This window comes from Canis aureus, chromosome X (assembly GCF_053574225.1).
Source record: "Canis aureus isolate CA01 chromosome X, VMU_Caureus_v.1.0, whole genome shotgun sequence".
In the NCBI taxonomy this organism is placed as follows: domain Eukaryota; kingdom Metazoa; phylum Chordata; class Mammalia; order Carnivora; family Canidae; genus Canis; species Canis aureus.
The window spans coordinates 82,325,222-82,349,897 of NC_135649.1; the positions used below are offsets into that span (position 1 = coordinate 82,325,222).

Consider the following 24,676-nt stretch of genomic DNA (forward strand, 5'->3'; position numbering starts at 1 on the left):
TAAAAGCATCTCTCAGGGGCACCTATCTGGCTTACAGCACGCAGCTCTTGATCTTGGGGTTGTGAATTCAAGCCCCACATTGGGCCTAGAGCTTACTTTACAAAAAAGAACTCAAAAAAGAAGAAGGAAATCTCAGTTTGGCAAACTCCTCTTCCTTGTGGACATCTACATTCTCTCTCCTGGGTTACTGAGCTCTGTGGAGGACTGAGAAGACAGACCCTGGATTTGGGTTGACCTGGGTTCCAATCCCTGGGTGAGGGAGTCATTTAAACCTTCTCTTGCCTCGGGTTGCTGATCTGTAAGATAATAATCATTTATTCACCAAATATTTTATTAACTGCATATCATGTGCTAGCCCTAGTGATACAAAGATGAGCAGAGAAGACATCGTCTCTGACTGACAGAAGTGAGCATGGAAGGCAGACAATTAAGCAATTACAATGCAGTGCTGGAGATTGCAGAAGCATGCAGATGACAGGAGAACTTAACCCAGCCAACACCCAAAGAATGAGGTGGCAAAAGGATAAAAATGTTTCAGGTGGATGGAACAGCATATAGAGGTTAGGGAGCAAGCTCAGGGCTTTGGGGGAACTGAAATAGTTCAGTACAACTGGAGGAGAGTGTGAGGCTGTGATGAGAGTAAGGATGTAGAGATAGGCCTGATCACAAAAAGCCTTTGAAGCTATGATACAGAGTTTGGGCTTTATCCTAAGGATAATGGGGACTTCTGAAGGCTTATACACAGGAGAGTCATGAGGTTTCAGAAGGAAGAGCAGTGAGGTGGCTTTTGCAGTAGTCCAGTTGGTAGGTGATGATGGTTTGGACCATGTAGTGGTGGTCAGAGCTGGAGGGTCGAGATTTAAGAAGTAGAACAGCAGGACTTGGGATTGACAGACATGTAAGAATTGAGGAAGAGGGAGCAGACCAGGTTGACTCCCAGGTTCTGGCTTGGACAAAGGCTGAGTGGGGGTGCCACTCACTGTCAAAAGGAACATCAGAGCTGTTAGCAGACAGTGTCAGGCACATAGAAAGTATTTAGTGAAGATTAGCTAGTGATTATCCTAAGTTCAATTTTAGACATGTAGTGCTGGACAAGTATCCAGTAGGAAATCTAGGTCAAGTGGGATGATCATGAGACGATTCAATGTGATAACACGCATAGGCATTTGGCACAGTGCCCTGAACACAATAGGCCCATTAAATGTGAATCTTCTCCCATTAAGTCTTCAGAGCAGTGAACACAACATTCCATTTGTAACTGACACCCTTCAAGGAAGAACTTCAATCAAGGTCAGCATCTGCAGGAAGAAGGTTAGATGGCACTCAGAAGAGCTTTCTGATCGTCTTTCAGTCAACATGTTATATGGCTTGACTCCTAAGACTGGCAGCAAGCCTTCACCTCTCGAAATAACTTCCTGATTCATAAGCCCATCTGAACCTGTAACTACTCCTTGAGGTAGTTTGGGCAGGCATTATCATTACCCGTTTTGCTTGGGTAACCTCAAATTTGAGACACAGTGACTAGCTCAAGGTCATAGAGTTGGTAACAATCCATCAGGGTCAGGAACTGAGGTCTTCTTGACCGTCAAGCCTGGGATCCTTTTTTTTGCATGCCATTCAGACTAGTTTATTGAACACTTACTTACTATGTGCTAGACACAGCACTAGGCCCTTTACAAGCATTCATCTCTGATCCTTAAGTCATAATTACCACTTCCATGTTACAGAAAAGTAGTAAGTGCAGATGGGGTCTCCTGACTGGCTCAGTCCTAAGAGCATGCAACTCTTGATCTCGGGTGTTGTGAGTTCCAGCTCCACTGGGTACAGAGATTACTAAAAAATAAACAAAAAAATTTTTTGAAAAACTGCAGATGGGGTGGGTGTTAAATGACTTGCCAAAGATCAGTCACACAGGAGAGGCAGAGCTATGATTAGCTTGTAGCTCTCCCACCGCTCAAATACCACGGATTTTACCAACCCCCTTGCCAGGGGGGCTGGTAACAGCTCTGGCTCATAAACTTTTGCTCCATCCAGGTAAACTTAGTTGCGGGGGAAGGGGGGGCAGGAGGGCAGGTCGGAAAGGCTGTGCCGCGCTTGCGCACTAGCCACAGGGGCGGGGAGGTCAACGCGAGGGCGAGAGCGCTGCGGCGCCAAAGGTGTGTCTGCTTCCCAAACACCCAAGGTCCTCGCGAGGCAGGTCTGTCCCAGGGTTGGCCGGTCCAACGTGAGTGACGGCCTATCTTAACCAGTCACCGCAGAACTCGGCCTGTTGCCAGGGTGAAGCGGCGCCCGCCTCTCCTCTGGATGTGGATTTGCAGGTGGGTGGGACCGGAACTGACGCTTCAGGGGAGTGCTAGTGCTCTGGGAGTGTTGATATTTTCCAGTCAGTCCAGCTGACTGCGGCCAAGTTGGGAGCCTGGCAGGGGAAGCGCTTTCAAGATTGTCGTGCGCAGGGCCGGCCACGCTGCCCTGTTGTAGTACCGCCGCCTGCGAATTAGAGCCTCGGAGAGAGAAGAGAGTGTGACGGAGTGAACGAGAAGAAAGGCAAAGAACCGAGGCGCCGACTTTGACTGAAATCTGAGACCGAAGGCTCGGGAGGGCGATTGCTCGCATCTGATTGGCCCGTGGGCGTCATCGAGGACCTACGCAGGCGTCTCGATTGGTTGGTGCCCTCACTTGTTGTGGCGGCGGCGTAGAATTTTGCCCACGTACTTCCGAACGAGAGGCGGGGCCGTGCTCTGGCGCGCGTGCGCAGCGCCCCGGGGCCCCACCCGGTAGTTCAAGAACCTGCGAGGGGGCGGGGCGAGGAGGTGCTTGTTTTGGTTCTGTTTCCTTTGAAGCAGCAGTCCGGAACGAGCGAGCGTAGCAATAAGCTTGTTGGACTTGGAAAGGAGGCTACGACAAACTCGCCGCGGTGCTTTCATCTAGGACTTAACATCCGGGTTCTCCTGCCGCGTGACCCGCGCGCCACCGAGGGTTCTCGAACCGGTGCTTCAATCCCTTTATCCGGGTCTCGCCGATCCCGTCGTGCTTCGCGCACCACAGTAGCCCCCTCATCCGGGTTCTCTCCCAGCGTGCCCCGCGCCGGGTTTGCTGGGGGGTACTTGGCGGTGCCGCCATGACTATTCTCCCCAAAAAGAAGCCGCCGCCTCCCGACGCCGACCCCACCAACGAACCGCCGCCGCCCGGGCCGCTGCCCCCGGCGCCGCGTCGCGGCGGGGGTGTGGGCGTGGGCGGCGGCGGCACGGGTGTGGGCGGCGGCGACCGCGACCGTGACTCGGGCGTCGTGGGGGCCCGTCCTCGGGCCTCGCCACCGCCTCAGGGCCCGCTACCGGGGCCACCGGGAGCGCTTCACCGCTGGGCGCTGGCCGTGCCGCCTGGCGCCGTGGCGGGTCCGCGGCCACAGCAGGCCTCTCCTCCTCCCTGCGGGGGCCCTGTTGGTCCCGGCGGCGGTCCCGGCGACGCGCTGGGCGCAGCAGCGGCGGGTGTGGGCGCGGCGGGCGTGGTGGTGGGCGTGGGCGGAGCGGTAGGCGTTGGCGGTTGCTGCTCTGGGCCGGGCCACAGCAAGCGTCGGCGTCAAGCCCCCGGGGTCGGAGCGGTTGCAGGGGGCAGTCCAGAGCGTGAGGAGGTCGGCGCAGGTTATAACAGTGAAGACGAGTATGAAGCGGCTGCTGCTCGCATCGAGGCAATGGACCCCGCAACCGTCGAGCAGGTAATGGGCTGGGGGTGACAGGTGAGTGGGTATGGTGAATGGAAGTGCCCAGACTGGGTGGGGACCTAAGGAAGGCTGTTTGAGATCTTCCAAGGGACCTATGCTTTCTCCCGGAGCCTGGCATTCTTCTTTGATGGTAGGGGCTCGAGACACTCTCTTCCCCGCCCCCTACCAAGGACTTGGGGATCAGAAGCCCCAGATAAGATGGCGGACTTACCGATGCAGTCTGTGGTCCCTTCTGGAACCCGGAACCCTTACTCCAGTCCCTGAAAGCTCACGTACGACCAGTAGGTGGGAATGCCTCCTGAGAGGGGAGTCTCATGGCTCTGGGGGACCTGGTGTGTGTTTGATGCCTTGAGATTTCCTTTCTTCTGGGATAAGTTTCTAAGACGACTCCTTGTGTGAACACAAGTAAGGTAGAGACCTCAGGATAATTTTGAGCATCCCCGAGATACCTAAACCCTTTTCAGGGGTCTGAGAGACCGTTTATACAGGACAGCACTCCCACTTCCTTTTCGGGGAGACAGCCTAGGACCACGCAGAAGTCCGAGTCTGAGATTTCCTTAAGGGGCCTAAGTCTGCCTTCAAGGGCTTGAGACTCCCTCTTCTAGAATCAGGAGCCTGATGTACACACACATATATATTCCCTTTAGAGAAGGGGATCTTCTGAATTTTTATTAAGGGAGATAAAATTTCTTCGAGAGAGTTAAGATTCCCTTTGGGGACAAGGGCCAAAACTAACACTCGGACCAGAAACTACTAAAGTGCATGAGATTCATCCCTTTTCTAAGCGATAAGGGTATATGCTTCCTTTCAGTGGTCCGAGACCTCCTTGGGGCCAAGAGTCTGAATTTCTAAGAGCTGAAGCTTCTTTTAACTGATAGGCCTTCAGCTCTTCTGTCCCCCAACCTCCCCAGTCTGAACCTTTCTTCAAGAAAATAAGCCTCATTGTTTTGGGTACTTGAAGCTAAGATTCCCCATGCTTATGGATTGGGGCTTACAGAGATGGGGTTTGAAACCTCTTCGGGAAATGGATACCCCCCACACAGAGGTCCCAGGCAAGGTGAGGTCTTTAGAGGTCCTTTTTAAATCAGGGATTGGTATCTGAGTGTTCTCCTTGGGTGGTCTGAGACACTCCCTCCACACACACAAACACAGGGATATGAGATCCTTCTACCCTGATTATGAGGGAATGAAACACAGCTTGGGTATGTAACAGCCCTTTCTCCCCCTGTAACAGGGATCTTAGCATCCCCTGCTCCAAAGGCCTGAGCTTCTTGTCAGGGATAGAAGATCTCTGCTTCAGGAACTGTAGCCAGATAAACTCTTCAGAGAACATGGTAGCATGGAGTCCCAGAGATGGAGCCTGAGGCCTACCCATAGATCTAAGTCTGCCTTCAGGGCCTGAGACCCATTGCACCAGGGACACTTGAGCTTGCCCTCAAGGACAAGAGACCCCATACATATCCCAGTGACTGGTGTGTCTCTAGAGATGAGGTCTGGGTTTCTCACTTCAGGAAGACTCCTTCCACTTTGGGCCCTAAGTCTCTGGGGAATAGGGTCTCAGGTCTCCCCCTAAGAGTTTAAACTTTTTCTCCTGTGTGTGAGAAAACTCAGCCCACCTTAGGACCTGAGACTTGAGTTTGCCCTGAGTACTAAGTTCACCTCACTTCAGATCACATATGGGTACCCCAGTTACAGGGGCCTTTTTAGGGACATAATATATTTTGCTTTGGGGACTTGAGCCTCAGATTACTTGTGAACTGAATCCTGAGAACTATTCACTCCCCTTGGGACATGGGTAACATGGGATTCTGAGGAAGAGCCTCTTCCCACGGGACTAAGCTTCTCAGGGACAAGAAATCCTTCACCTTAGGGAGGGGCCTGAGGGGTCCTCCATACCTCCGCTTGGGTATGAGGCTCTGTCCCCCTCCCCTGCAACCAGGCAATCCTTTCTCACCAGTGAGAGGGAAATGAGGTCCTCTCTAGTGTGGCCTGAGACCTCCCCCATTGAACATAAAGACCTAGGTGCTCTTCATAGCAATAAGAACCCCTTACCTGAGCCCCCTCAGGCCAGGAAGTAGCTCCCTACTTTCTATGAGGAGGTTGTCAGGTACTGGGGACATGGTGGCTGAGGCCTCCTGTGAAGAACTAGGAGATACTCTTGCATTTCTCTAGTGTGGCCTGAGACCTCCCCCATTGAACATAAAGACCTAGGTGCTCTTCATAGCAATAAGAACCCCTTACCTGAGCCCCCTCATAGAAAGTAGCTCCCTACTTTCTATGAGGAGGTTGTCAGGTACTGGGGACATGGTGGCTGAGGCCTCCTGTGAAGAACTAGGAGATACTCTTGCATTTCTCCCTGACCCATCTCTTTGCTTCTCATTTCCAGGACCAGGGAAATGTTTTGATCTTCCTGAATTCCTTTCAACAAGCTTTTTTCTTCCCAGGGACATCCCCACTCTAGGGAAATTCTCTACCCATATTTATTTTTCCCTTGGCTCAGTAAATCTTTCTGTATTTCACAGGGGCCAGGGCCTTGTCATGAGCTTGTCTTGGGCCTTGTCTGTCCTTGCTTCCTTTCTACCCTTTGCTGCTAGAATAAATTGTCTGGGCCCACAGGGTCAGGAATTGTTTCTCTTCGTGGTTGGAGTAGTCTGCCTTTTATTCACAGAAATAGGGAGTGCTATGTCCCTGGTCTGAAGACATAAAGGAAGAAGGTTGTGTGCTGCCATGGTGACTAGAAAGAAATTTCCTTACACCCTGTTTACATCTTCTAGGTTCTCTCCCTTACACTTGTTCCCATAAGAACATGGAAGTAAAGCTCTATGATTGCATGATGTCTTCCCAATGACAGAGGAAAGGCTTTTCCTGTCTTCACACTTCTTAGAACAGAAGGAGAATAAGATGCTTCTCCCTGCCTCACCTTGTCCAACTTGGGACTTTTTTGGTGATAAGAGAGGAGAGTCTTCCTGCTGCTCCATCCAGTCTTGGTCCTGAACTGTCACCTGGGACATTTGTATTCTTGGAGGCCCATTAGATCTCCTGGGAAAGAAGGGAGTTGTTGGGAGGAAACTCAGATGGTGAAACCTTGTTTTGACTACTCAGATCTCCTGGTTGTTCAGATGCTGTGACTCCTTTAGGACTTCAGGAGCCCCTTTGGCACCCTGGGGTCCTAGTGCTGGGGAGGTGGTAGTGTCAGGGGTTTCCTTTTCCAGGCATGGCCACCTTACTGAGTCTACCCTGTGAAAAGAGTGGCTTTAAGTCTCCTGAGCTTGAGGACCCCACAGAGCATTTTCAGAAGGGGGCATGCATGCTCAGGTGATGGGAGAAGCCAGACCTGGCACTATAGCCAGGGTACCTGGATTCCCGCTCTGGCTCTGCTGGAGCTTTGCTGGATGAATCAGAATAGGTAGGTCTATGTTTTCTGGGTCTCCATTTCTTCATTGGTCAGGTAAGGAGCTGGTGAAGTGTCATTTAGCTTTGGGATTTTAGGGAACTCAAGCCAAAGCCCTCTGGACCTAGAGGTAACAGAGAATGGTGGGTGTCTTTTGAGGAAAATCTGGGTTCCTTTCTCTCTCTCTCTTTCTCTCCCCCCCCCTTTTTTCCCTCTCCACCATCCAAACTTGATGGGCAGGATAGATGTCTGTTCATTGTGAGGCTTGGGGTTGGCAGACAGTGATTTTTGTATCCAGTTGTATTATGGTGAATAAGCTTGGGGGTTACCTCTCAGGGAGCCTATTGGATGCTGTGGTTGTAGTGTGGGAAAAGTTTGGGCTTTGGAGCTGGGCAGGCCTGAGTTCAAACCCCAGAGTCCCTGCTTGGCTGATTTATGGCCTTAGGCTGACTTTTCAGCTGCTGCTGCTGCTGCTTTTTTTTTCCCCCCAAAAGGCCACCCCTGCCCCTAGGGTTATTGAGTGTATGAATACCTGACCTGGCCCACCTCTGAGCTTGGCTAATTATTTTGCAGTTTCCCCAGGATCATCTGGTTCCTCCTGGAATCCTTTGTAACAGGCAAGCTTTGGTATATAGGAATCTGCTGATTCCTTTGCTGGGAGATAGAGTCTCGGGGAGATAGAGTCTCGTAGCAGGAAGTAGTCCTTTCCTGGGCCATCTGGGTTTGAGTCCCATATCTTCAGGCACTTCCTCTTTCTGCACCTCAGTTTCTCCAGTCTTAAAATGGGTAACAGTGTGGAGGGAGGTTGGACTCATTTCTTGGAAGCTAATTGTGATCTCTTCTTTAATTCCCTGCTGCACACTCCCCTACCCATTTTGAAAGTTTCAGGTGAAGCTCTTTGGCTTATGGGGGTATGCTACAAAGTTTTCAAGCAGTGTTTGGCTTCTTTCTCCCCTGCCAGTGGTATAGGCCCTCGGGTTTGTTTAATTTTAACAGCTTTAATGAGATATTCTTCACACACCATAGAACTCACCAATTTAAAGTGCTTTTAGTGTATTCATAGAGTTGTGCGCTCATCACTATGATCAATCAGTTTTAGAACATTTTCATCACTTGTAAAAGAAGCCCTGCACCATCCCCATCCCCTAGTCCCCTCATCACCTCCCAGTCCCCAGCAACTATTAATCTACTTTTTGTCTCGATTAATTTGTCAGTTCTGAATGGTTCATGTAAATGGCATCATACAATGTGCAGTTCTTTGTATCTGGCTCCACTTAGCATATTATTTTCAGGCCTCATCCATGTTGTGTCATGCATCAGTACTTTGTTTTTGTTGCAAATAATAGAATCTTCATTTTTGAACCCACCTCCTCTTGCCCCCTCAGTGGCCCAGCAGTAGGTTTGGGGCGTTGTACTTTTCCCATTCTTTCTCCCTGGAGAGCCTGTGTTGCTCCTTAGCAGTGTGCCTGTGTTTTTCATTGGATGGGCTGCCTATGTTTTGCCCATGGAGCTGAGCCAGTGTTCCTGGGTGTTTTTAGGGGAGAGAGGGGTGGTCTTGGCATCAGGCTTGCTGGGACAGAGCTGTGAAGGCCAGAATACTAAACACCTTGGCCCTGGGCTCTAAGAAGACATCTGCCCACAAGCTGCCACTCCCCTTTCAGTGGCAGTGGCAGCTCATTCATTGATAGGCAGGGTGAGCAGCTTCCCAGACTCCAAGGAGGGAATTCCAGGCCCCTGATACCTTCATTCTGATCCTCTCCCTGAGGGGATGCTAGAGAGGTGGATCCTCTGGGACTGGAACCATGCCATATTGCTTCATGGGTCACACCAGGGAGTGCTTCAAGGGAGTTGTATTAGTTTCCTGTGGCTGCTGTGACAAATTGACACAAACTGAGTGGTCTAGAACAACAGAAATTTATTCCCTCATGGTGCTGGAAGCCAGAAGTCCATAATCAGTTTCATTGGGCCAAAATCAAAGTGTTGGCAGGGCTGCACTCGCTGCAGAGGTTCTGGAGAATCCAGAACTCTTCCAGATTCTGGTGGCTGCCAGCTTTCCTTGGTTCATGGCTGTATCACTCCAACCTCTTCATGTTTTCACACCATCTTCTCTGTTTATGTGCAGTCTCCTTTTCTGTGTCAGGACTTTGCTGTTCTAAGGACACTTGTGTTTGCATCTAGGTCCTACCCAGATACTCCAAAATAATCTCCCAATCTCAAGAGTTAAATCATACCCCCCAAAGACCCTTCCTTATTCTTTTTTTTTTAAAGATTTTATTTATTCGTAAGAGGCAGAGACATAAGCAGAGGGAGAAGCAGGCTCCCTGAGCCTGATGTGGGACTCAATCTCAGGATCATGACCCAACTAAAGGCAGATGCTCAACCACTGAGCCACCCAGGCGCCCACCTTGTTCCTTACTAAGTAACAGTTACAGGTTCCAGGGATTAGGGACTGATTTCTTTGGGTGGTCATCATCTGGCCTCCTATAGGAGTCTTCTTATTTCCCTTTCAGGGAGAAGAGAATCCATTAAGTTCTCTCCTACTGGGCAAAGTCCTGTAATATTTGAGTCTTCTCAGTTACCCTGTTATTGGGAAGCTTGTTATTCCACCTCACAGTTTGGGAAACTGTGGAGTTTTCAGAGTGGTTCATCACATGGCTGATAATTGGTAGGGCTGGATTGGAACCTAAGTCAATTGGGTCCCACAGTGTGCTTCAGCTTCTCTTGGGCCTTTGGATCAGTAAATTGCAGAGTCTTGGCACCTGGGATCCCCTGATGTCAGCTTTACTCAGCCCCCTTGTGGAGGCTCTGAGACGTGGAGGGATTTGCCCACAGGCTCAGCAGTGGGCTTGTAAGATTCATCGTCTGGACTTGACTTTCTCAGGTCAGGGCATTGATGTAGCTTAAACTTATCAATGGCAAGGCTAGCCCCCATCCAGCCTTTCCTTCCTGGGCCACTTTGCTGAACAGCTCCCAAGTTGGCATCTTTCTCAGAGGCTCCTGTCCAGCTGGGGGAAGGAGGAGACTATGCTAGGGGCTTCTGGGACTCTAAACTCTTCCTGGAGCACAGGACCATGACCTCCCTGTTTTCTCTCCCAAAGGAAGAGGCAGGGTTTCAGCCAGACCCAAAGCCCTTAAGGCTGCAAGGCCAAAGCTAGTGGTTAGGGTCATGGTTTGGCCTCCAGATCCAGGCCAATCCCAGACAGCCCCAGGACCAAAGCCTTCCTAGTGCAAAGGGTATGCTCAGGCTTCCTTCATTTTGGGGGGCAAACCAGGACTTCCCCAGGATGGGCTGCCCGATATGTCTCCATGATGTGGCTCATGAGGCCTCCTCTGTTGCCTCTATACTAGGCTTTGCTGGTGCCCAAACTCCAGCTCTTTTTGACTTTGTCAAATGAGGATAATGCTTACTGCCACCTGGGCTGTGGTAAGAACAATTAAATGAAGTTACCCTTTGCATCAGGTACCTGGCATGGGCAGGCATCTGGCTAATATGAGCTGATCTTTTTTCCTGGCTCCTCCCTACTTACCTGCACAGTACTACCCAGGACTTTTAGCTGTGCTGGACTCTCATTGCTGGGCCGTTGGCATCCCCGGTGCTTTGTGGTAGAAGTGATGTTTTTATTTATTTTTTTAAAAGATTTTATTTATTTATTCATGAGCGACACACACAGAGAGAGGCAGAGACCCAGGCAGAGGGAGAAGCAGGCTCCACGCAGGGAGCCCAACACAGGACCCAATCCCGGGACCCCAGGATCACGTCCTGGGCCAAAGGCAGGCGCTAAACCGCTGAGCCACGCAGGGATCCCCAGAAGTGATGTTTTTAAATTAATTAAATCTCTACATCCAACTTGCGGCTTGAACTCACCAAGCTGAGATCACATGCTCCTCTGACTGAGTCAGCCAGGTACCCCTAGAAGTGATTTTCTTTCTTTTTTTTTTTTGATTAAGACTTTATTTATTTGATGGAGAGAACCAGAGAAGTGCAAGTGGGTGGGGGAATGGCAGAGGAAGAAGCAGGCTCCCCACTGAGTAGGGAGCCAGACGTCGGGCTCCATCCCAGGACCCTGGGATCACGACCTAAGCAGAAGGTAGACACTTAACCAACTGAGCCAACCAGGCGTCCCCAGAAGTGATTTCTTACCCAGTTATAGCACCATGTGTTCAACTCTTTCACTGCCCTGCTTACACTCGTGTGTGGTCTTTCCCTATTTGCCCATCCCCCCTAGCAGTTTGTGAGCTTGTCGGGGGGTAGAGACCAAGTCTGGTTCATTTCTCTGTCCTTGTTGTCAGGCTTATTATAGTCAGGGTCTGACTTAGCAGCTGCCTGGTAAACCTTTGTTGGATGAATAAGTAGGAGCCCCTCTCCTCTTTGATCCCATTCCCTCTCAATCTCTTTTTTTCCCCTCCACTCAAGGGCAGGAGGTTGCTGTGTGCCCTTTTTTAGAACTTCTCTTCTGTCCAGTGTGGACCTGTAGCCATAGTTGCAGCTTCCTTGCTGGTGACCCCTGGCTGGGAGATGGCTGTCCCTGCAGGGCAGGGATGGACTGGGGGAAACTGGCTAAGTGTGCTATTCCATAGCCTCTAGGGCAGGAGAGGCACATGCTGGAATATTGTGCACAAACAATGGTCTCTGTGCTGTCCATGGAAGCCCATTAAGGGTTTTCAGGTGCCTTTGTTATCTTTGGAAAGCCAGCCACACCTTCCTGGGGTGTGGGCCCTAATGGTGGAGCTGCTGGGCATTCCCTTGTCACCGCCCCCCTTCATCCCCTACTGTCCAGCCACCCTTGTGGGACTTGCTGCAGGCCCCTCAGTTGCATGTGGTCTCTGTCTATGCTAGTCTTACCCCTTCTGTGACTGATGACCTGTTATTTACCAAGCCTTTTCAGGCCCTGAAGCTCCTCTGAGCTTCTTGACTGCTCCATCAGGTAGGTCACCTATCCTCTATTTGATAGGAAGCTGAGGTTTGGAGAGTTCAAGTAGGTTACCTGAAATCACAGGGCAAGTGGGTGACAGCTGGGATTGGCATGCAGAGCCTCCATACCTAGTACTTCCTACTCTGCTGGAAATTTCACTCATCTGAGCTGGGGAAAAGTGGCCTGCAGAGAAGGGACTCCCCTGTCTAGTCAGCATTAGCCCAGATCCTGTAAATCCTGGGGCAGGGTGATATCCCAGAGGAGCAGGTTTGGGATTTCTGGTCCCTAGCCTGGATGCTGGATAAGCCTGGCTTCTTCCTGTGGCCAGGAGAGGGCGTAAGGGGCCTGGGAAAGGTCTGCTGCTTCTGGTTTTGTTTTGAAATGGAAAATATGTTATAAGTGACACGTGGACATTATTATTTTTTTATAGACTTAACTTTTTAGAGCGGTTTTAGGTTCACAGCAAAACTGAACAAGAGTTCCCATATTGAGGTGCCTGGGTGGCTCAGTCAGTTAAGTGTCTGCCCTCGGCTCAGGCCATGATCAGGGTTCCCTGCTCTGCTGGGAGTTGGCTTCTCCCTCTGCTGCTCCCCCCGCCCCCTGCTTGTGTGTGTGCATGCACGCTCTCTCTCAAATCTTTTTTTAAGATTTTATTTATTCATGAAAGACAGAGGCAGAGGGAGAAGCAGGCTCCCTGCAGGGAGTCTGATGTGGGACTCGATCCCCGGACCCCAGGATCATGCCCTAAGCTGAACGCAGACACTCAACCACTGACCCACCCAGACGTCCCATAAATAAAATCTTTTTTTTCTTTTTCTTTTTTTTTTAAGATTTTATTTATTTATTCATAGAGACACAGAGAGAGAGGCAGAGACACAGGCAGAGGGAGAAGCAGGCTCCATGCAATGAGCCCGATGTGGGACTCGATCCTGGGTCTTCAGGATCACCGCCCCCCCCCCCCGCCCCGGGCTGCAGGCGGTGCTAAACCGCTGCGCCACCGGGGCTGCCCCTTTCTTTTTTTTAAAAAAAAAAAAAAAAAAAAAAAGAGTTCCCAGGCAGCCCGGGTGGCTCAGCAGTTTAGCGCCACCTTCAGCCCGGGGCGTGATCCTGGAGACCCAGGATGGAGTCCCACGTCGGGCTCCCTGCATGGAGCCTGCTTCTCCCTCTGCCTGTGTCTCTGCCTCTCTGCCCCCCTCCTCCCATCTCTCATGAATAAGTAAATAAAATCTTAAAAAAAAGAGTTCCCATATTGAACAGGGAGTTCCCACATAACCCCTGCCCCAAACATGCATAGTCTCCCCCATTATTAATATCCCCTACCAGAGTGGTGCATTTATTACAATCAGTGTTCATGTAGGACACATCATAATCACCTGAAGTCCACAGTTCACATTAGGGTTCACTCTTGGTGTTGTACATTCTGTGGGCTTGGACAAATGTATAATGACATGTAACCACCGTTGAAGTACCATACGGGACACCTGGGTGGCTCAGCGGTTGAGCACCTGCCTTTGGCTCGGGGCATGATCCTGGGGTCCTGGGATCGAGTCCCGCATCAGGCTCCTTGCATGGAATTTGCTTCTCCCCCTGCCTGTGTCTCTTCCTTTCTGTGTGTGTCTCTCTCATAAATAAATGAATAAAATCTTTTTAAAAAATACCATACAGAGGGTGTCTGGATGGCTCAGTCATTTAAGCATCTGCCTTCGGCTCAGATCATAATCCTGGGGTCTGTGATTGAGGCCCACATTGGGGCTCCCTGCTCAGTGAGGTGTCTGCTTCTCCCTCTCTCCCTCCCCCCCCACTTGCACATGAGCTCTTTCTCTCTAATAAATAAATCTTTTTTAAAAAGTATCATACAGAGTAGTTTCACTGCCCTAAACATCTTTTCTGCTGCTTCATCTCTTCATTATTTTTTTAAAGATTTTATTTATTCATGAGAGTGAGAAAGAGGCAGAGACATAAGCAGAGAGAGAAGCAGACTCCCTGCAGGGAGCCTGATGTGGGACTTGATCTCAGGACCCCAGGATCACAACCTGAGCCGAAGGCACACTCTCAACCACTGAGCCACCCAGACATCCCTCTTCATTATTTTTTAAGTCTGAAGATCCACATTTGTATAGGCTTACTACACCTGAACCTTTGGGGTATACACCTGGTGTGTATACTGTGTGCTATGTAACACCTCTGGTGGGGTCTGTGGCAGTACCTCATAACTCAAAACACCTGAATGTTTCTGCATGATAATGTTTGTACATACACCTTCAAGTGGGATAAATAGGTTCTCACCAGCTCAGATCAGGTTATGATGGCAAATGAATTAGGAGACTTTTGGTTTTCAAAGCTTTTGGAGTTCTGGAATTTTGGACAAGGGATTGCATACCTCTCATGAAAGAAGGTCAAATAAAACCATCTATAATACCAACTTTTAAGGATAGTTTGTCGTATGGTCTTTGCAAGTTTTCTGTGTTTATATTCATATACATAAATGCATATACTTTAAATGCGTTCAGTTATAACTGAGATGTGATGTTTGCGTTTTGCTTTATACAATATATCTTGGCATTCCCTAGCTATACGTAGGGCTTGGGATCCAGGTTCTAGCCAGTTATTCCCTCCTCAACGGCTTCCCTATTCTAAGTGGCTAAAGGGTCACCAGGTTAAACTCCTTGAGATATAGCCAAGTTCTTTCCCTGCCCCATCCCCAGGTAGCCAGGTCTGGGCCTTTGGCTGCCTGTGGGAGCCCAGTATTGGATTCCCAGCATGGTCACCAGGGTCAGTCAGACAGCAGATGAGACCCTTCTGGGATCAAGTCTCGTACTCACACAATGATTACTTTCCTAAAAGAAAAGGTCTCCTCTTCCACATGCATGGAGTGTCAAGCAAGGCTGGGAACTTGACCCTGACCAGTGTCCTTTCAGCCAGTTAGCCAGGCCCTTTGGGAACTGGAGGGCAGGGCCCTAGGGAGGGGGTACAGGCCTTTCCTGTTGCTGACCCCCGCCTCTTCCTCCAGCAGGAGCACTGGTTTGAAAAGGCCCTGAGAGACAAGAAGGGCTTCATCATCAAGCAAATGAAGGAGGACGGCGCCTGTCTCTTCCGGGCTGTAGGTGAGTCTCTGCCTCAGCCTTCAAGGGGCCTAGGGCTGCCCCTGAGCTGTTTCTAGTGTTTATTAGGAGTAATCTCTGAGACTGCTGAGGATTGAGCTTACTGGTGATTCAGGGACTCCGGGCCCCAGCCTCAAGTTAGTATCTGGCCTCTATCCTTTGGTCATAAGGCAGTGCAGTGGTGTGAAAGTAATAATAATAACCATAATAGTGATAAAAAATAATGTTACTTAGGGACAGATTGCACTATCAGACACCAAAGGAAACCTTTTTTCATTCTTCCCCAAGCTAGGTAAAGGTAGGGACTATTGTGACTATTGTGGTTTCCATTTGTCAGAAGAGACAAATAGCTTTTTTTTTTTTTTTTTTTTTTTAGACAAATAGCTTAGAACAGAGAAGTGACTTGCCCAGGGTCAGATAGTAGAATTGGAAGTCTTTGGGTTGGGTTAGTCTGAGGCCCATGTTCTTAACCACAGTACACTGCTGTCACCCTGGGATCATAGAATTTTTTAAAACTTACACAAAAGAAGAATAGTGAATTCTCGTGTACATCCATTATTCATCTTCAAAATAGTCATCAACACATGGCTAGCCTTGTTTCATCACTACCTTGCCCACTCTTTTTACTCTCCTGAAACAGCATTTTTAAAGCAAAACCCCAACATTGAATCTTTTTGTTTGTAAACATTTATGTACATTTCTCTGACAGATAAGAATTCTTTCTTTCCTAACATAACCGGTGTCATTATTCTACCTAACAACATTCATAATTTCTTCATACCATCTACTATCCAGCTGGAGTGACATCTTTGAGGCTTCTCTGGCTCTGAATCTATGACCCAGGCAGTTTGAAGGTCTTGTGCTAGCATCCAGGGGAACTTTGGTAATGTGATTTGATCCTTCCACTGGGGCTGTGGTATCTCTCAGGGAAAAGGGCCCTCTGATAGGAGCCTTGAGGTAGGAGTCAGAAACCCTGTCTTCTAGTTCTGGCCGTGATTCAAAAACTTCCATTTTTCCAAAAATCTGTTAAATTGTGTTGATTCTGAAGGGCTCCTTGAATCTTTACAAGGTCTCCTATTCTCTCACCATGTGGCTAGCCCCCATGTCTACTGGTGGGCTGGACTGACCCAGGCTCCACTCCTGATTGTGCCACTGATTCTTGGTATGAACCTGGACAAAAGCTCTTTTTCCCTGAGCCTGTTTTTGAAGCTGTAACGGAGGCCAAAGACCCAGAGTTGTGACAATTAAATGAGATTACTTCAGTAAATTCCTTCAGTGCCTCTGACACCTAGTAGACCCCCAGGGAACAGGATAGCAGATGGTAAAGTCTGAATGCTGTTTACACTAGTGTCTCAAAACCACAAATGTTTTGTCAAATGGGTGGAAGAAGTTGAGTGGGGTGAGTGCTTGCCTCTTCGTTCTGCCGAGCAGAAGAGTTGAGTTCAGGCAGTAGATTCTGCCAGTCTGGGAAAATCCCACTCCTACTTGTGGTTCAAGCCTGTGTTCTCCCTGGGATGTTTCCTAGAGAAAGAACTGGGTTTTGGGGCATCTTGGGCCAAAGGAAAGCAAAGAAAGAATAGGTAAGGGCCTGTTAGGTGCTAGGCCCTATGCTGAACCCTCAGGATGGATATGGGGTGAATGGGGCTGCTGGTAGACTGAAAGGAAGAGAATACAGCCAGGCACCTGGGTCTAGGGTGGTTTTTGAGACAGATGTTAGGGCTGGCAAGGACCTGGCTTGTGCAGTAACCCATATCAACAGTAAAGTTTCATGTGTGTCCGTCCAGCTGACCTCCTCAAACACCCTCTGACACCCCCCACCCCCCACCCCCGCCTCTTTGGGCCTTCCAGTAAAGGGCCTGAGCTTACAGGAAGAGGTGACCGCGGCAGGTTGAAGGCCTTTCCCTATCAGCACTCTGGCTACCCATTTCCCCCAACTGGGCTGCCCTTGGCTTTTCTCTGTAAAACCTCAGAAGCCCCATGGTCACCCCCTGGAAGTGCGTGGCCCCTGGGTCTCTAGTCCTCATCTGGAGGTTTCCCTGAGGCAGAGTGCACAGGACATGTGCCTGGGAAGGGGACTTTGTCCTCAGGCTTTCTACTGCCCCTCTGCTTCCAGCCTAGCTTGTACTGGGACAGTACAAGCAACTGGTGGAAGTTGCCCTGAGCTCCAAGTGAGGAGGCCTACAGGTTCTAGCTTCCTGCCACGCATTTCATAGTGGAAGAAGCACATAACTGAAGGCTGGAGCTGGAGGGGGAATTACACACAGTCTGCTCTGTTGTTCCCTGACCCTGTTTGCTGGCATTCAGCTGGGTGCTTCAGATTCATCTGTAAAATTGGGATTATTATTCTATGAGATGGGAGAAGATTAAGGCTCAGGGAAGGGAAATGACATGCTCAGGGTCATTAGTGGCAGAGCTGGCATGGGAACCCACAGGTGTCCAAAGGACACGTTCTTTCTATGACCCTGGGAAAGCCCTAGCTTCTCAGCTTAGCTATTAACTGGCTGGGTGACCTCAGCTATATTCCTTGACCTCTCTGGGCCTTACTTCCTCCATTTAGGAGCCTGTGGTCCTCTACTGTTGGGAATCCTGAGGCAGGTGGCTTTCTACCCTCAGATTTGCCTCTGAGGTGTGGGTGTCTCTAGTGTGAACCAGTGTTCACTGCTCTTTCCCAGCACCCCTTGTTGGGGACTTGTGAGCATCAGTGAAGGCTTGGATGGATGGATGGAGTAGAAGTAGGAGTCTGAGTTCCTGAGGTATCCTGTGGCCCACCCTGCCCCTTCTAGGCTCAGATAACCTCCTCCTGGAAACATGAGTCTGCCGCTCTCTTGCCCTCTCCACATATAACTTTTACTCAGCAAAAACCTCTGGCCCTGGCCTTTGTAGGCAAAGTGAAGGCCACACATGCGTCTCTCTGGGCCATGGGAAGCAGCTGGAGCTGTATATGTTACAGTGATGGGGCCCAGAACATTAGCCTGGACCATCAGCATTGGAAGGATGGATTTTCAATTAATTTTGACTGTTTTATAAATGGGAAAACTGAGCCCTTACGAGAAAGCCAGGACCCTATTCTGGTCACATAGCCAGTGTCAGAACACCGGTTTGAGGTTGAACTAGGCCAGGAGGAGAAGATTCCCATGGACTATTATGTACACCAGTTTCCATTGGGCTCTTTTGCCCTGCTTCCTTAGTTTTCCCATCTTTGCCATGGGAATCCTTGAGTAGAGGAGTGGGCATCTCAGAGACCAAGCTATTAAGAGGACTGAGTTGTGTTTCCTCTCACCGAGGGTGTCTCCCCCCACTGAAGGTGTGCCATTTGGGGTCGTGGGCCAGGTGCACACCGCAGCTGCTTGACAGGCAAGTGAGGCCTTTTTCCTGGCTCATCTTCTCAGTGAGGCCAGGATTCCCACTGGGCCAGGAAGCAAGTGGGGAACAGATCAAGTTCCTGTCTCCTCCTGCTGCTGTGTGTACACACATTTGTGTGGTTTGTTTTTAGATTCCCTGCAGACACCAGGCTTCCTTTTCTGTCCTCAGCAGAACTTGCCGTGGCTCTTCTAGCAGGCAGGCAGGCAGCAACCTGGTGGGGAGGCAGTTCCCAGGTGCCTCTAAAACAAATGGTAGGGCCCTGTACTTAAACACCTTTAGATAGTCCAGGCTTTCCTGTCTTGCTTCTCCACATAACTCTTTGGCAAATAGTGGCTATTTTAGGGAGCCTGAGGAGGAGGAGGGATTACAGTGGTTTGGAGGACCTTCCCCCAGGCAGTAGGGGAAGGAGGTTGAGGCAAGTCTGTTAGAGCTATCAGCTATTTCTCCCTCCCATGGCAAAGGGTAGGAAGGAGGTGGCAGTGCTGTTTTGTACAGCTTTGTCTCTCATCCAGCCTTTAGTCAGTCTTTCTTGGTTAGCAGCAAGGGTAGTTAGTTATTGAGTGGGATAGGTCTCTGTAGTTGTGAGGGTGGTATGGGTATTTGGCTCAGGGAACATCTTTGGAGGATCTGCCGGCTTTGTGTGTGTGTGTGTGCGCGCACATGTGTATTTCTATGCTGGTGTCTCAGCGTGCTCAGAGAAAGGACAGATGTGGGGTGTGGGGAGGTAAGATTTATGCTGACCTCTCTGTAAATTCTGCCCACTCCCAGGCCTTTCCTGGGTTCCAGCTGGTTCCTACTTATGCAGGTAGGGAAACTGAGGCAGGCAGAATCAAGCCTTTCTCTAGGCAGGCAGATGGAGGGGACAGCTAGATTGGGAGTAGTGGTACACTGGAGCATCAGTGTTTGAAGTCACCAGTTAAACTCTTGGAGAGCCTGGCCTTTACCTTCACCCTCTCTAGATATGTGACCTTGGGCCAACTGTGCCATATTTTTCAATCTCATCCCTCCTGTGTAAAGTAGAGCTTTTTTGGGTCAAGATAGGATAAGTTGGAATGTGAAAAGGCCTTGGTGGAACCAATTCTGCTATCATCCTGAGGATTTCTGAGCTCTCTTTGGGTTGGGGATAGAGGTGAGGTAGTGGGGGACCCCCTTCAGCTGGACTCTGGGAGGGGAGAGCAGGTGCAGATTGCCCACAAGTGCAGCGTCAGCAAGAAGAGGAGTTTCGGTTTCTATCAAAACAAGGTCTCTGAATTCCCCTACCTCTGCAGGTCCATTGGGCCCTTTTCCCTACCTTGGCCCCCACAGGGAAGTCCAGCTTAGCCCCTTGTCCCCCGTGCCAACTCACTGAGGGGAGGAGAGCTTTCTGGAGGACAAAGGTGGGGCTAGCAAAGTCAGACAAGCACTTCCTCAATGGGGAGGACTTGCTGTGTTTTATCCCTGCCTTGGATGGTTATCCCACCTTAATATCATTGAAAAGATCCTTTTCTCTCTCATTGGGGACGTATTCTTACTCGGTTTCCTTGGTGTTTAGATACACGTATTTTCTTCCGCATTTATGATCCCCAAACTCTAGGGTATATCTTAGAATCAGTGAGGTGGGTGGTGCCGCTGCTTCCCACCACCCAACAGAAGCTGTCTTTTAAACACATGTACGGTACCATCTGTCAGTGCATCTCAGGATTGAGGAAAGAAAGGGTATTTTACAGGTGGGTGGAGAAAGTCACTTAAGGACCCCGTTTTGTGTGAAGCCTAGACTCCTGGTTTAATGTTAATGTGATTGCTGAAGATTTGAACTATGGACACAGAATGGAGACCTATGGATCTTTGGATTCAGGAAAGGTAGTTAGCAGGACCTGCTGGTATGAGGAGGGACACCCTAGACTCCTTGTCCAGGGCTTTCCTCTGGCTGAGGAAGTGCAGCAGAAATGAGGAAGGACATAATAGGTGGTTCCGGTGACATTCTGATTGACTTGGGGAGGGTTAGCTATCTGAAAGAGTCCTTGTCCACTCAGGACAGAGGGAGCCCCTGGGTTCATTTCTTGAACACATGGTACACCTTAGGCATCCAGCAAACCCTACCCCTGGTCTCAACAGCCCCCTGTGAAAGGGAGAGGAGTTATTCTCCCCACTTCATGGATGAAGACGTTATGGCCTAGAGAGCTCGAGAAGGCCTTGTCCAGTGCCGCACAGCTAGGAGTCAGCAAAGCCTTTCTGCTAGGCAAAGGGGCTAATGGCAAGGGATAGGGGGTGGTTGGGGTGCTTTGTTAGCTTCCTGCAGCTCCCTTCCCTGTTCTAGTCTCCCCTTTCTGCCATTTTCTTGGCATCTGGCACCTCAGGTAGAACCATCTCTCAGGAAATGCCTGTTGATCCTTTCTGAGGAACCTCTCAGCCACCTCCTTGAGCTTGGCAGGCCAGCCCCTATTTAACCCCTTTGCTGCCATCTCAGTTCCTGTTTACTGCAGCTGCTGGCAGCACTGCCTCCTCAGCACCCCAAGCTCCTTCTACATAAATAGCCCTGGCAGCCACAGCGGGCTCTGTGGTCCTGGCTTCTAAGAAAGGCGGTAGCAGGGGGCCCCAGCCTCTGCGCAGGGCACGTGACTAGCTGGAAGTGCTGTTGTGGGGGGGGTGGGGGAGAGTGTGGCCGCAGAACCCACATCCTTGTTTACATGGTGAAGGGGCTACCCCTTCCTGCCTTCACAACTCCCCTCCCCCTCCGGTCTCTGCACCTCCGTGAGAGGCCGAGAGAGGCCGTGAGATAGGCATGGGCCCCATTGCCCCATTTTCTATCTCAGAGTAGCCTTTTTCTCCTTATCTCATAGATTCCTCCAGGGAGGGAGGGGGGAGGGCAGTGAAGGCATTCTTCTGACGATTATTCAAAGGTAGATTGGCAGTCATGGAACAACACTGGGGTGTTCCCTGTGGGACCCTGCCCATGCCCCAGTGTCCCAGGGAGATTCACATCAGAGAAGCAGTCCTTCGGGGAGACAGGGAAATTGTCTCTTTGTCTTAGCCAGTGGACATCAGGCGTGCCTTGTCTTCAAGCCCACTTTAATTTCCCAGGGAGAAGGCTCCCTGGCTCCCCCAGCCTGTCCATCCACACAACAGGCTGTTTCCCATTTCCCGAACTGTATTGGGCCTTGAGCTGCAGTGGACTTGGCTGTGACCTGCTCTCGGCACTCAGTGGGAGTCAGAGTGGTCAGGCAGAGGAAGCCTGCACACACCTTTAATAAATCTGGTGATAGAAGTGCTCTGGAGGGTGGGAGGGGTGGAAAACTATATAAAGTATACATGGGTTTCTGACAAATAGGCAGCCGAGAATGGTGGAAAAAATGCCCTGAAAAGAGGAAATGGCATGGGTGAAGATCCCACAAGTAAGGCAGGGGGAGCCTGGTTCGTTCTTTGATCAAAACCCCATGACTGACCATTTGGGCCATAGGCTGCCTTTCCTGAATTAAGCTTAAGTTATGTTCACCTGTGTCTTATTTCTTTTGCTAGATGGTGTGCTGCTTGCATACAGGGGCAGGATTTTACTCCCCCTTGTCACCTTCACACTACCCCACATTCCAGTCCCACTACGGGTAGGGGACTCTGATTTACTGAGTTACTGCTCTGTCCCAAGCCTAGTGCTGGTCACCTTACACCCATTATCTCCTTGATCCTACAGGAGACCTGCCAGGGAGTATCCTGCTTATTCCTGTTTTACATGTGAGGCATGTGAGGCTCAGGACACTTGGGCTGCTTGCCTCTGGTTGTTTAGCTCACTAGTATCTGGCAGAACTGGGCATGGAGCCCAGTTATTTTTATTGTTCTTTTTTATTTTTTTAACCTACGAAGGCCATGCTGGCTCCCATGGGTCAGGAAAACTGAATTCTAGAGTTGAATCTGTCAGACTGACTTGCTGTGTGACCTTGGTGAAGCCACATACTGTCCCTCAGCCTCCTCATGTGAAGAGTGAGGGGGAGAGTGTGGAATTGCTGGTGCTCGAGGCCACTTAGGGGACTTAAAATGTTTGTTGACTTGTCTGAGTAGCCAGGCAAGCCCTGGACAAAGTCATCTGCCTGAGAGGCCTGATGACAAGAACTCTCTTGTTCTTTTTTTTTTTTTATAATGTTTTTATTTTATTTTTTTTACTTTTTAAATTTTTTAAATTTGCTTATTCATGAAAGACAGAGAGAGGCAGAGACATAGGCAGAGGGAGAAGCAGGCTCCATGCAGGGAGCCCAATGTAGGACGTGATCCAGGATCACACCCTGGGCTGAAGGCGGCGTTAAACCGCTGAGCCACCCGTGCTGCCCTCTTTTGTTCTTAAAGACTGTTCCTGCCTGTCTCTTTTTTTTTCCCATGACCCCATTCCAGCCCACAAAGCCAAGCACTCTCCAGGCCATAGCGTAGGAGGAGTTTTCCTGGCCCCAGCCCTCCACCCCCAGGGATGTTCCATGACTCCGAACTCTTCTCTGGTGGTAGCTCTTGACCCCTGCCTCTCCTTTCTTCTGTCCCCACAGCTGACCAGGTGTATGGAGACCAGGACATGCATGAGGTTGTGCGAAAGCATTGCATGGACTATCTGGTGAGAGACCCTGCAGAGGCCTTGGGGTGGGGGCAGAGTAGCTGCATCTCCTCCCTGCAGAGGCCTTGACCCTCCGATCTGTTCTGCAGATGAAGAATGCTGACTACTTCTCCAACTATGTAACAGAGGACTTCACCACCTACATCAACAGGAAGCGGAAAAACAACTGCCATGGCAACCACATTGAGATGCAGGCCATGGCAGAGATGTACAACCGGCCCGTGGAGGTGTACCAGTACAGCACAGGTACTTCTGTGGTGGGTAGATGAGCAGCTGGCTGACCCTGATCTGAGCCTGCCCGGTCCACTGTGGATGCTCCTTCCTTCTCTCTTTCTGCAGAACCCATCAACACATTCCATGGGATCCATCAAAACGAGGATGAACCCATCCGCGTCAGCTACCATCGGAATATCCACTACAATTCAGTGGTGAATCCCAACAAGGCCACCATCGGTGTGGGGCTAGGCCTGCCATCATTCAAACCGGGGGTAAGTGGGTCCCCATGCCCAGGATGACTGCTAGACATAGAGGCCAGAAGCCTCTTTTGAGGTCTTAGTTCTGCCCTAGCCCACAAAAACGCCCTGTCCCCTGGAGTTGCTCTTGAGGTCTCACCTCTATAAAATTCGGGAGTTACCCAAGGTGATCTCTTGGGGCTCATTCCTTGGTCTCCTCTTGCCTGTCTGAGCTGGCTTTACCCATCTTCTGTGCCTGTTGAGGGTTGGCATTTGAAGCACATCTGGGAACTGTGAACCCAGGCTTGGTCTGGGTATCTTGGCACCCACATGGATCCTCTAATGCTCAGCAGTTCTAGATAGCTGTGGTCACAGAGACTTGATGAGCAGGCCTGGCCCTACTGCTTACTGGCTGTGGGACCTAGGGCAGATTATACCTGTAATCTGGGCTGGCTGCTCGGCAGATACAGAAAGTGCCTAACACAGGGCCTGTGGCCTAGTAGGCACTCAGAAGGTGGCAGTACATTTTCCAGCATATGCTGACATATTCTCATTCTCTCTCATAAACAGTCATCTTCTGGGGATTTTGCTATCTTCAGGTTTCACTTCCTACAAACAGAAAGTGCCCCTACCTCATTTTAGGAAATGCACACCCTAACACACGCCCTCCAACTTAGGTTTTTTTGTTTTGTTAAGTAAACTCTTAATTTTAGAATAGTTTTAGATTTACAGAATTACTGAGATTAGAGAATTTCCATATTCCCCACTCTGATTAACATATCAGCCTAGAACATTTATCACAATTCTAAACCAATATTGATATTTTAACTGAAGACCATACTTTATTTATTTATTTATTTATTTATTTATTTATTTATTTATTTATTTATTTATATATTTTTTGACCATACTTTATTTAAATGACCTCAGTCATTCCCTGATGATCTTATCTATTCCAGGACCCATCCAGGAGACCGTACTACATTTAGTTGTCCTGTCTCCTTTGGCTCCTCTTGGCTCTGACACTTTCTCTGAATTTCCTTGTTTTTTTATCTTTGATCTGTTTACAGACTCTAGTTTTGCCTTTTCTAGAATGTCATGGAATTAGAATCCTAACAGTATGTAGTTTTTTTCAGAGTGACTTCTTTCACATAACTTGATGTACTTAAAT

At 49.7% G+C, this 24,676-nt stretch overlaps 1 protein-coding gene across 3 annotated transcripts in view; it reads left to right on the forward strand.

Moving 5' to 3' along the window:
• Positions 1 to 2,346: 2,346 nt before the first annotated feature.
• Positions 2,347 to 24,676, forward strand: part of OTUD5 (OTU deubiquitinase 5) — a 28,500-nt gene continuing 6,170 nt past the window's right edge. Inside the window, exons 1-5 of one of the 3 annotated variants that reach the window (XM_077888658.1) lie at positions 2,347 to 3,712; positions 15,036 to 15,126; positions 22,989 to 23,053; positions 23,143 to 23,299; positions 23,393 to 23,541. In XM_077888658.1, the coding sequence (XP_077744784.1) occupies positions 3,119 to 3,712; positions 15,036 to 15,126; positions 22,989 to 23,053; positions 23,143 to 23,299; positions 23,393 to 23,541 (1,056 nt within the window). In that variant the 5' untranslated portion in view covers positions 2,347 to 3,118. Of the gene's footprint in view, positions 3,713 to 15,032; positions 15,127 to 22,988; positions 23,054 to 23,142; positions 23,300 to 23,392; positions 23,542 to 24,676 lie in introns of all 3 variants that reach the window. The other 2 variants (XM_077888656.1, XM_077888657.1) reach the window with 2 other exon arrangements.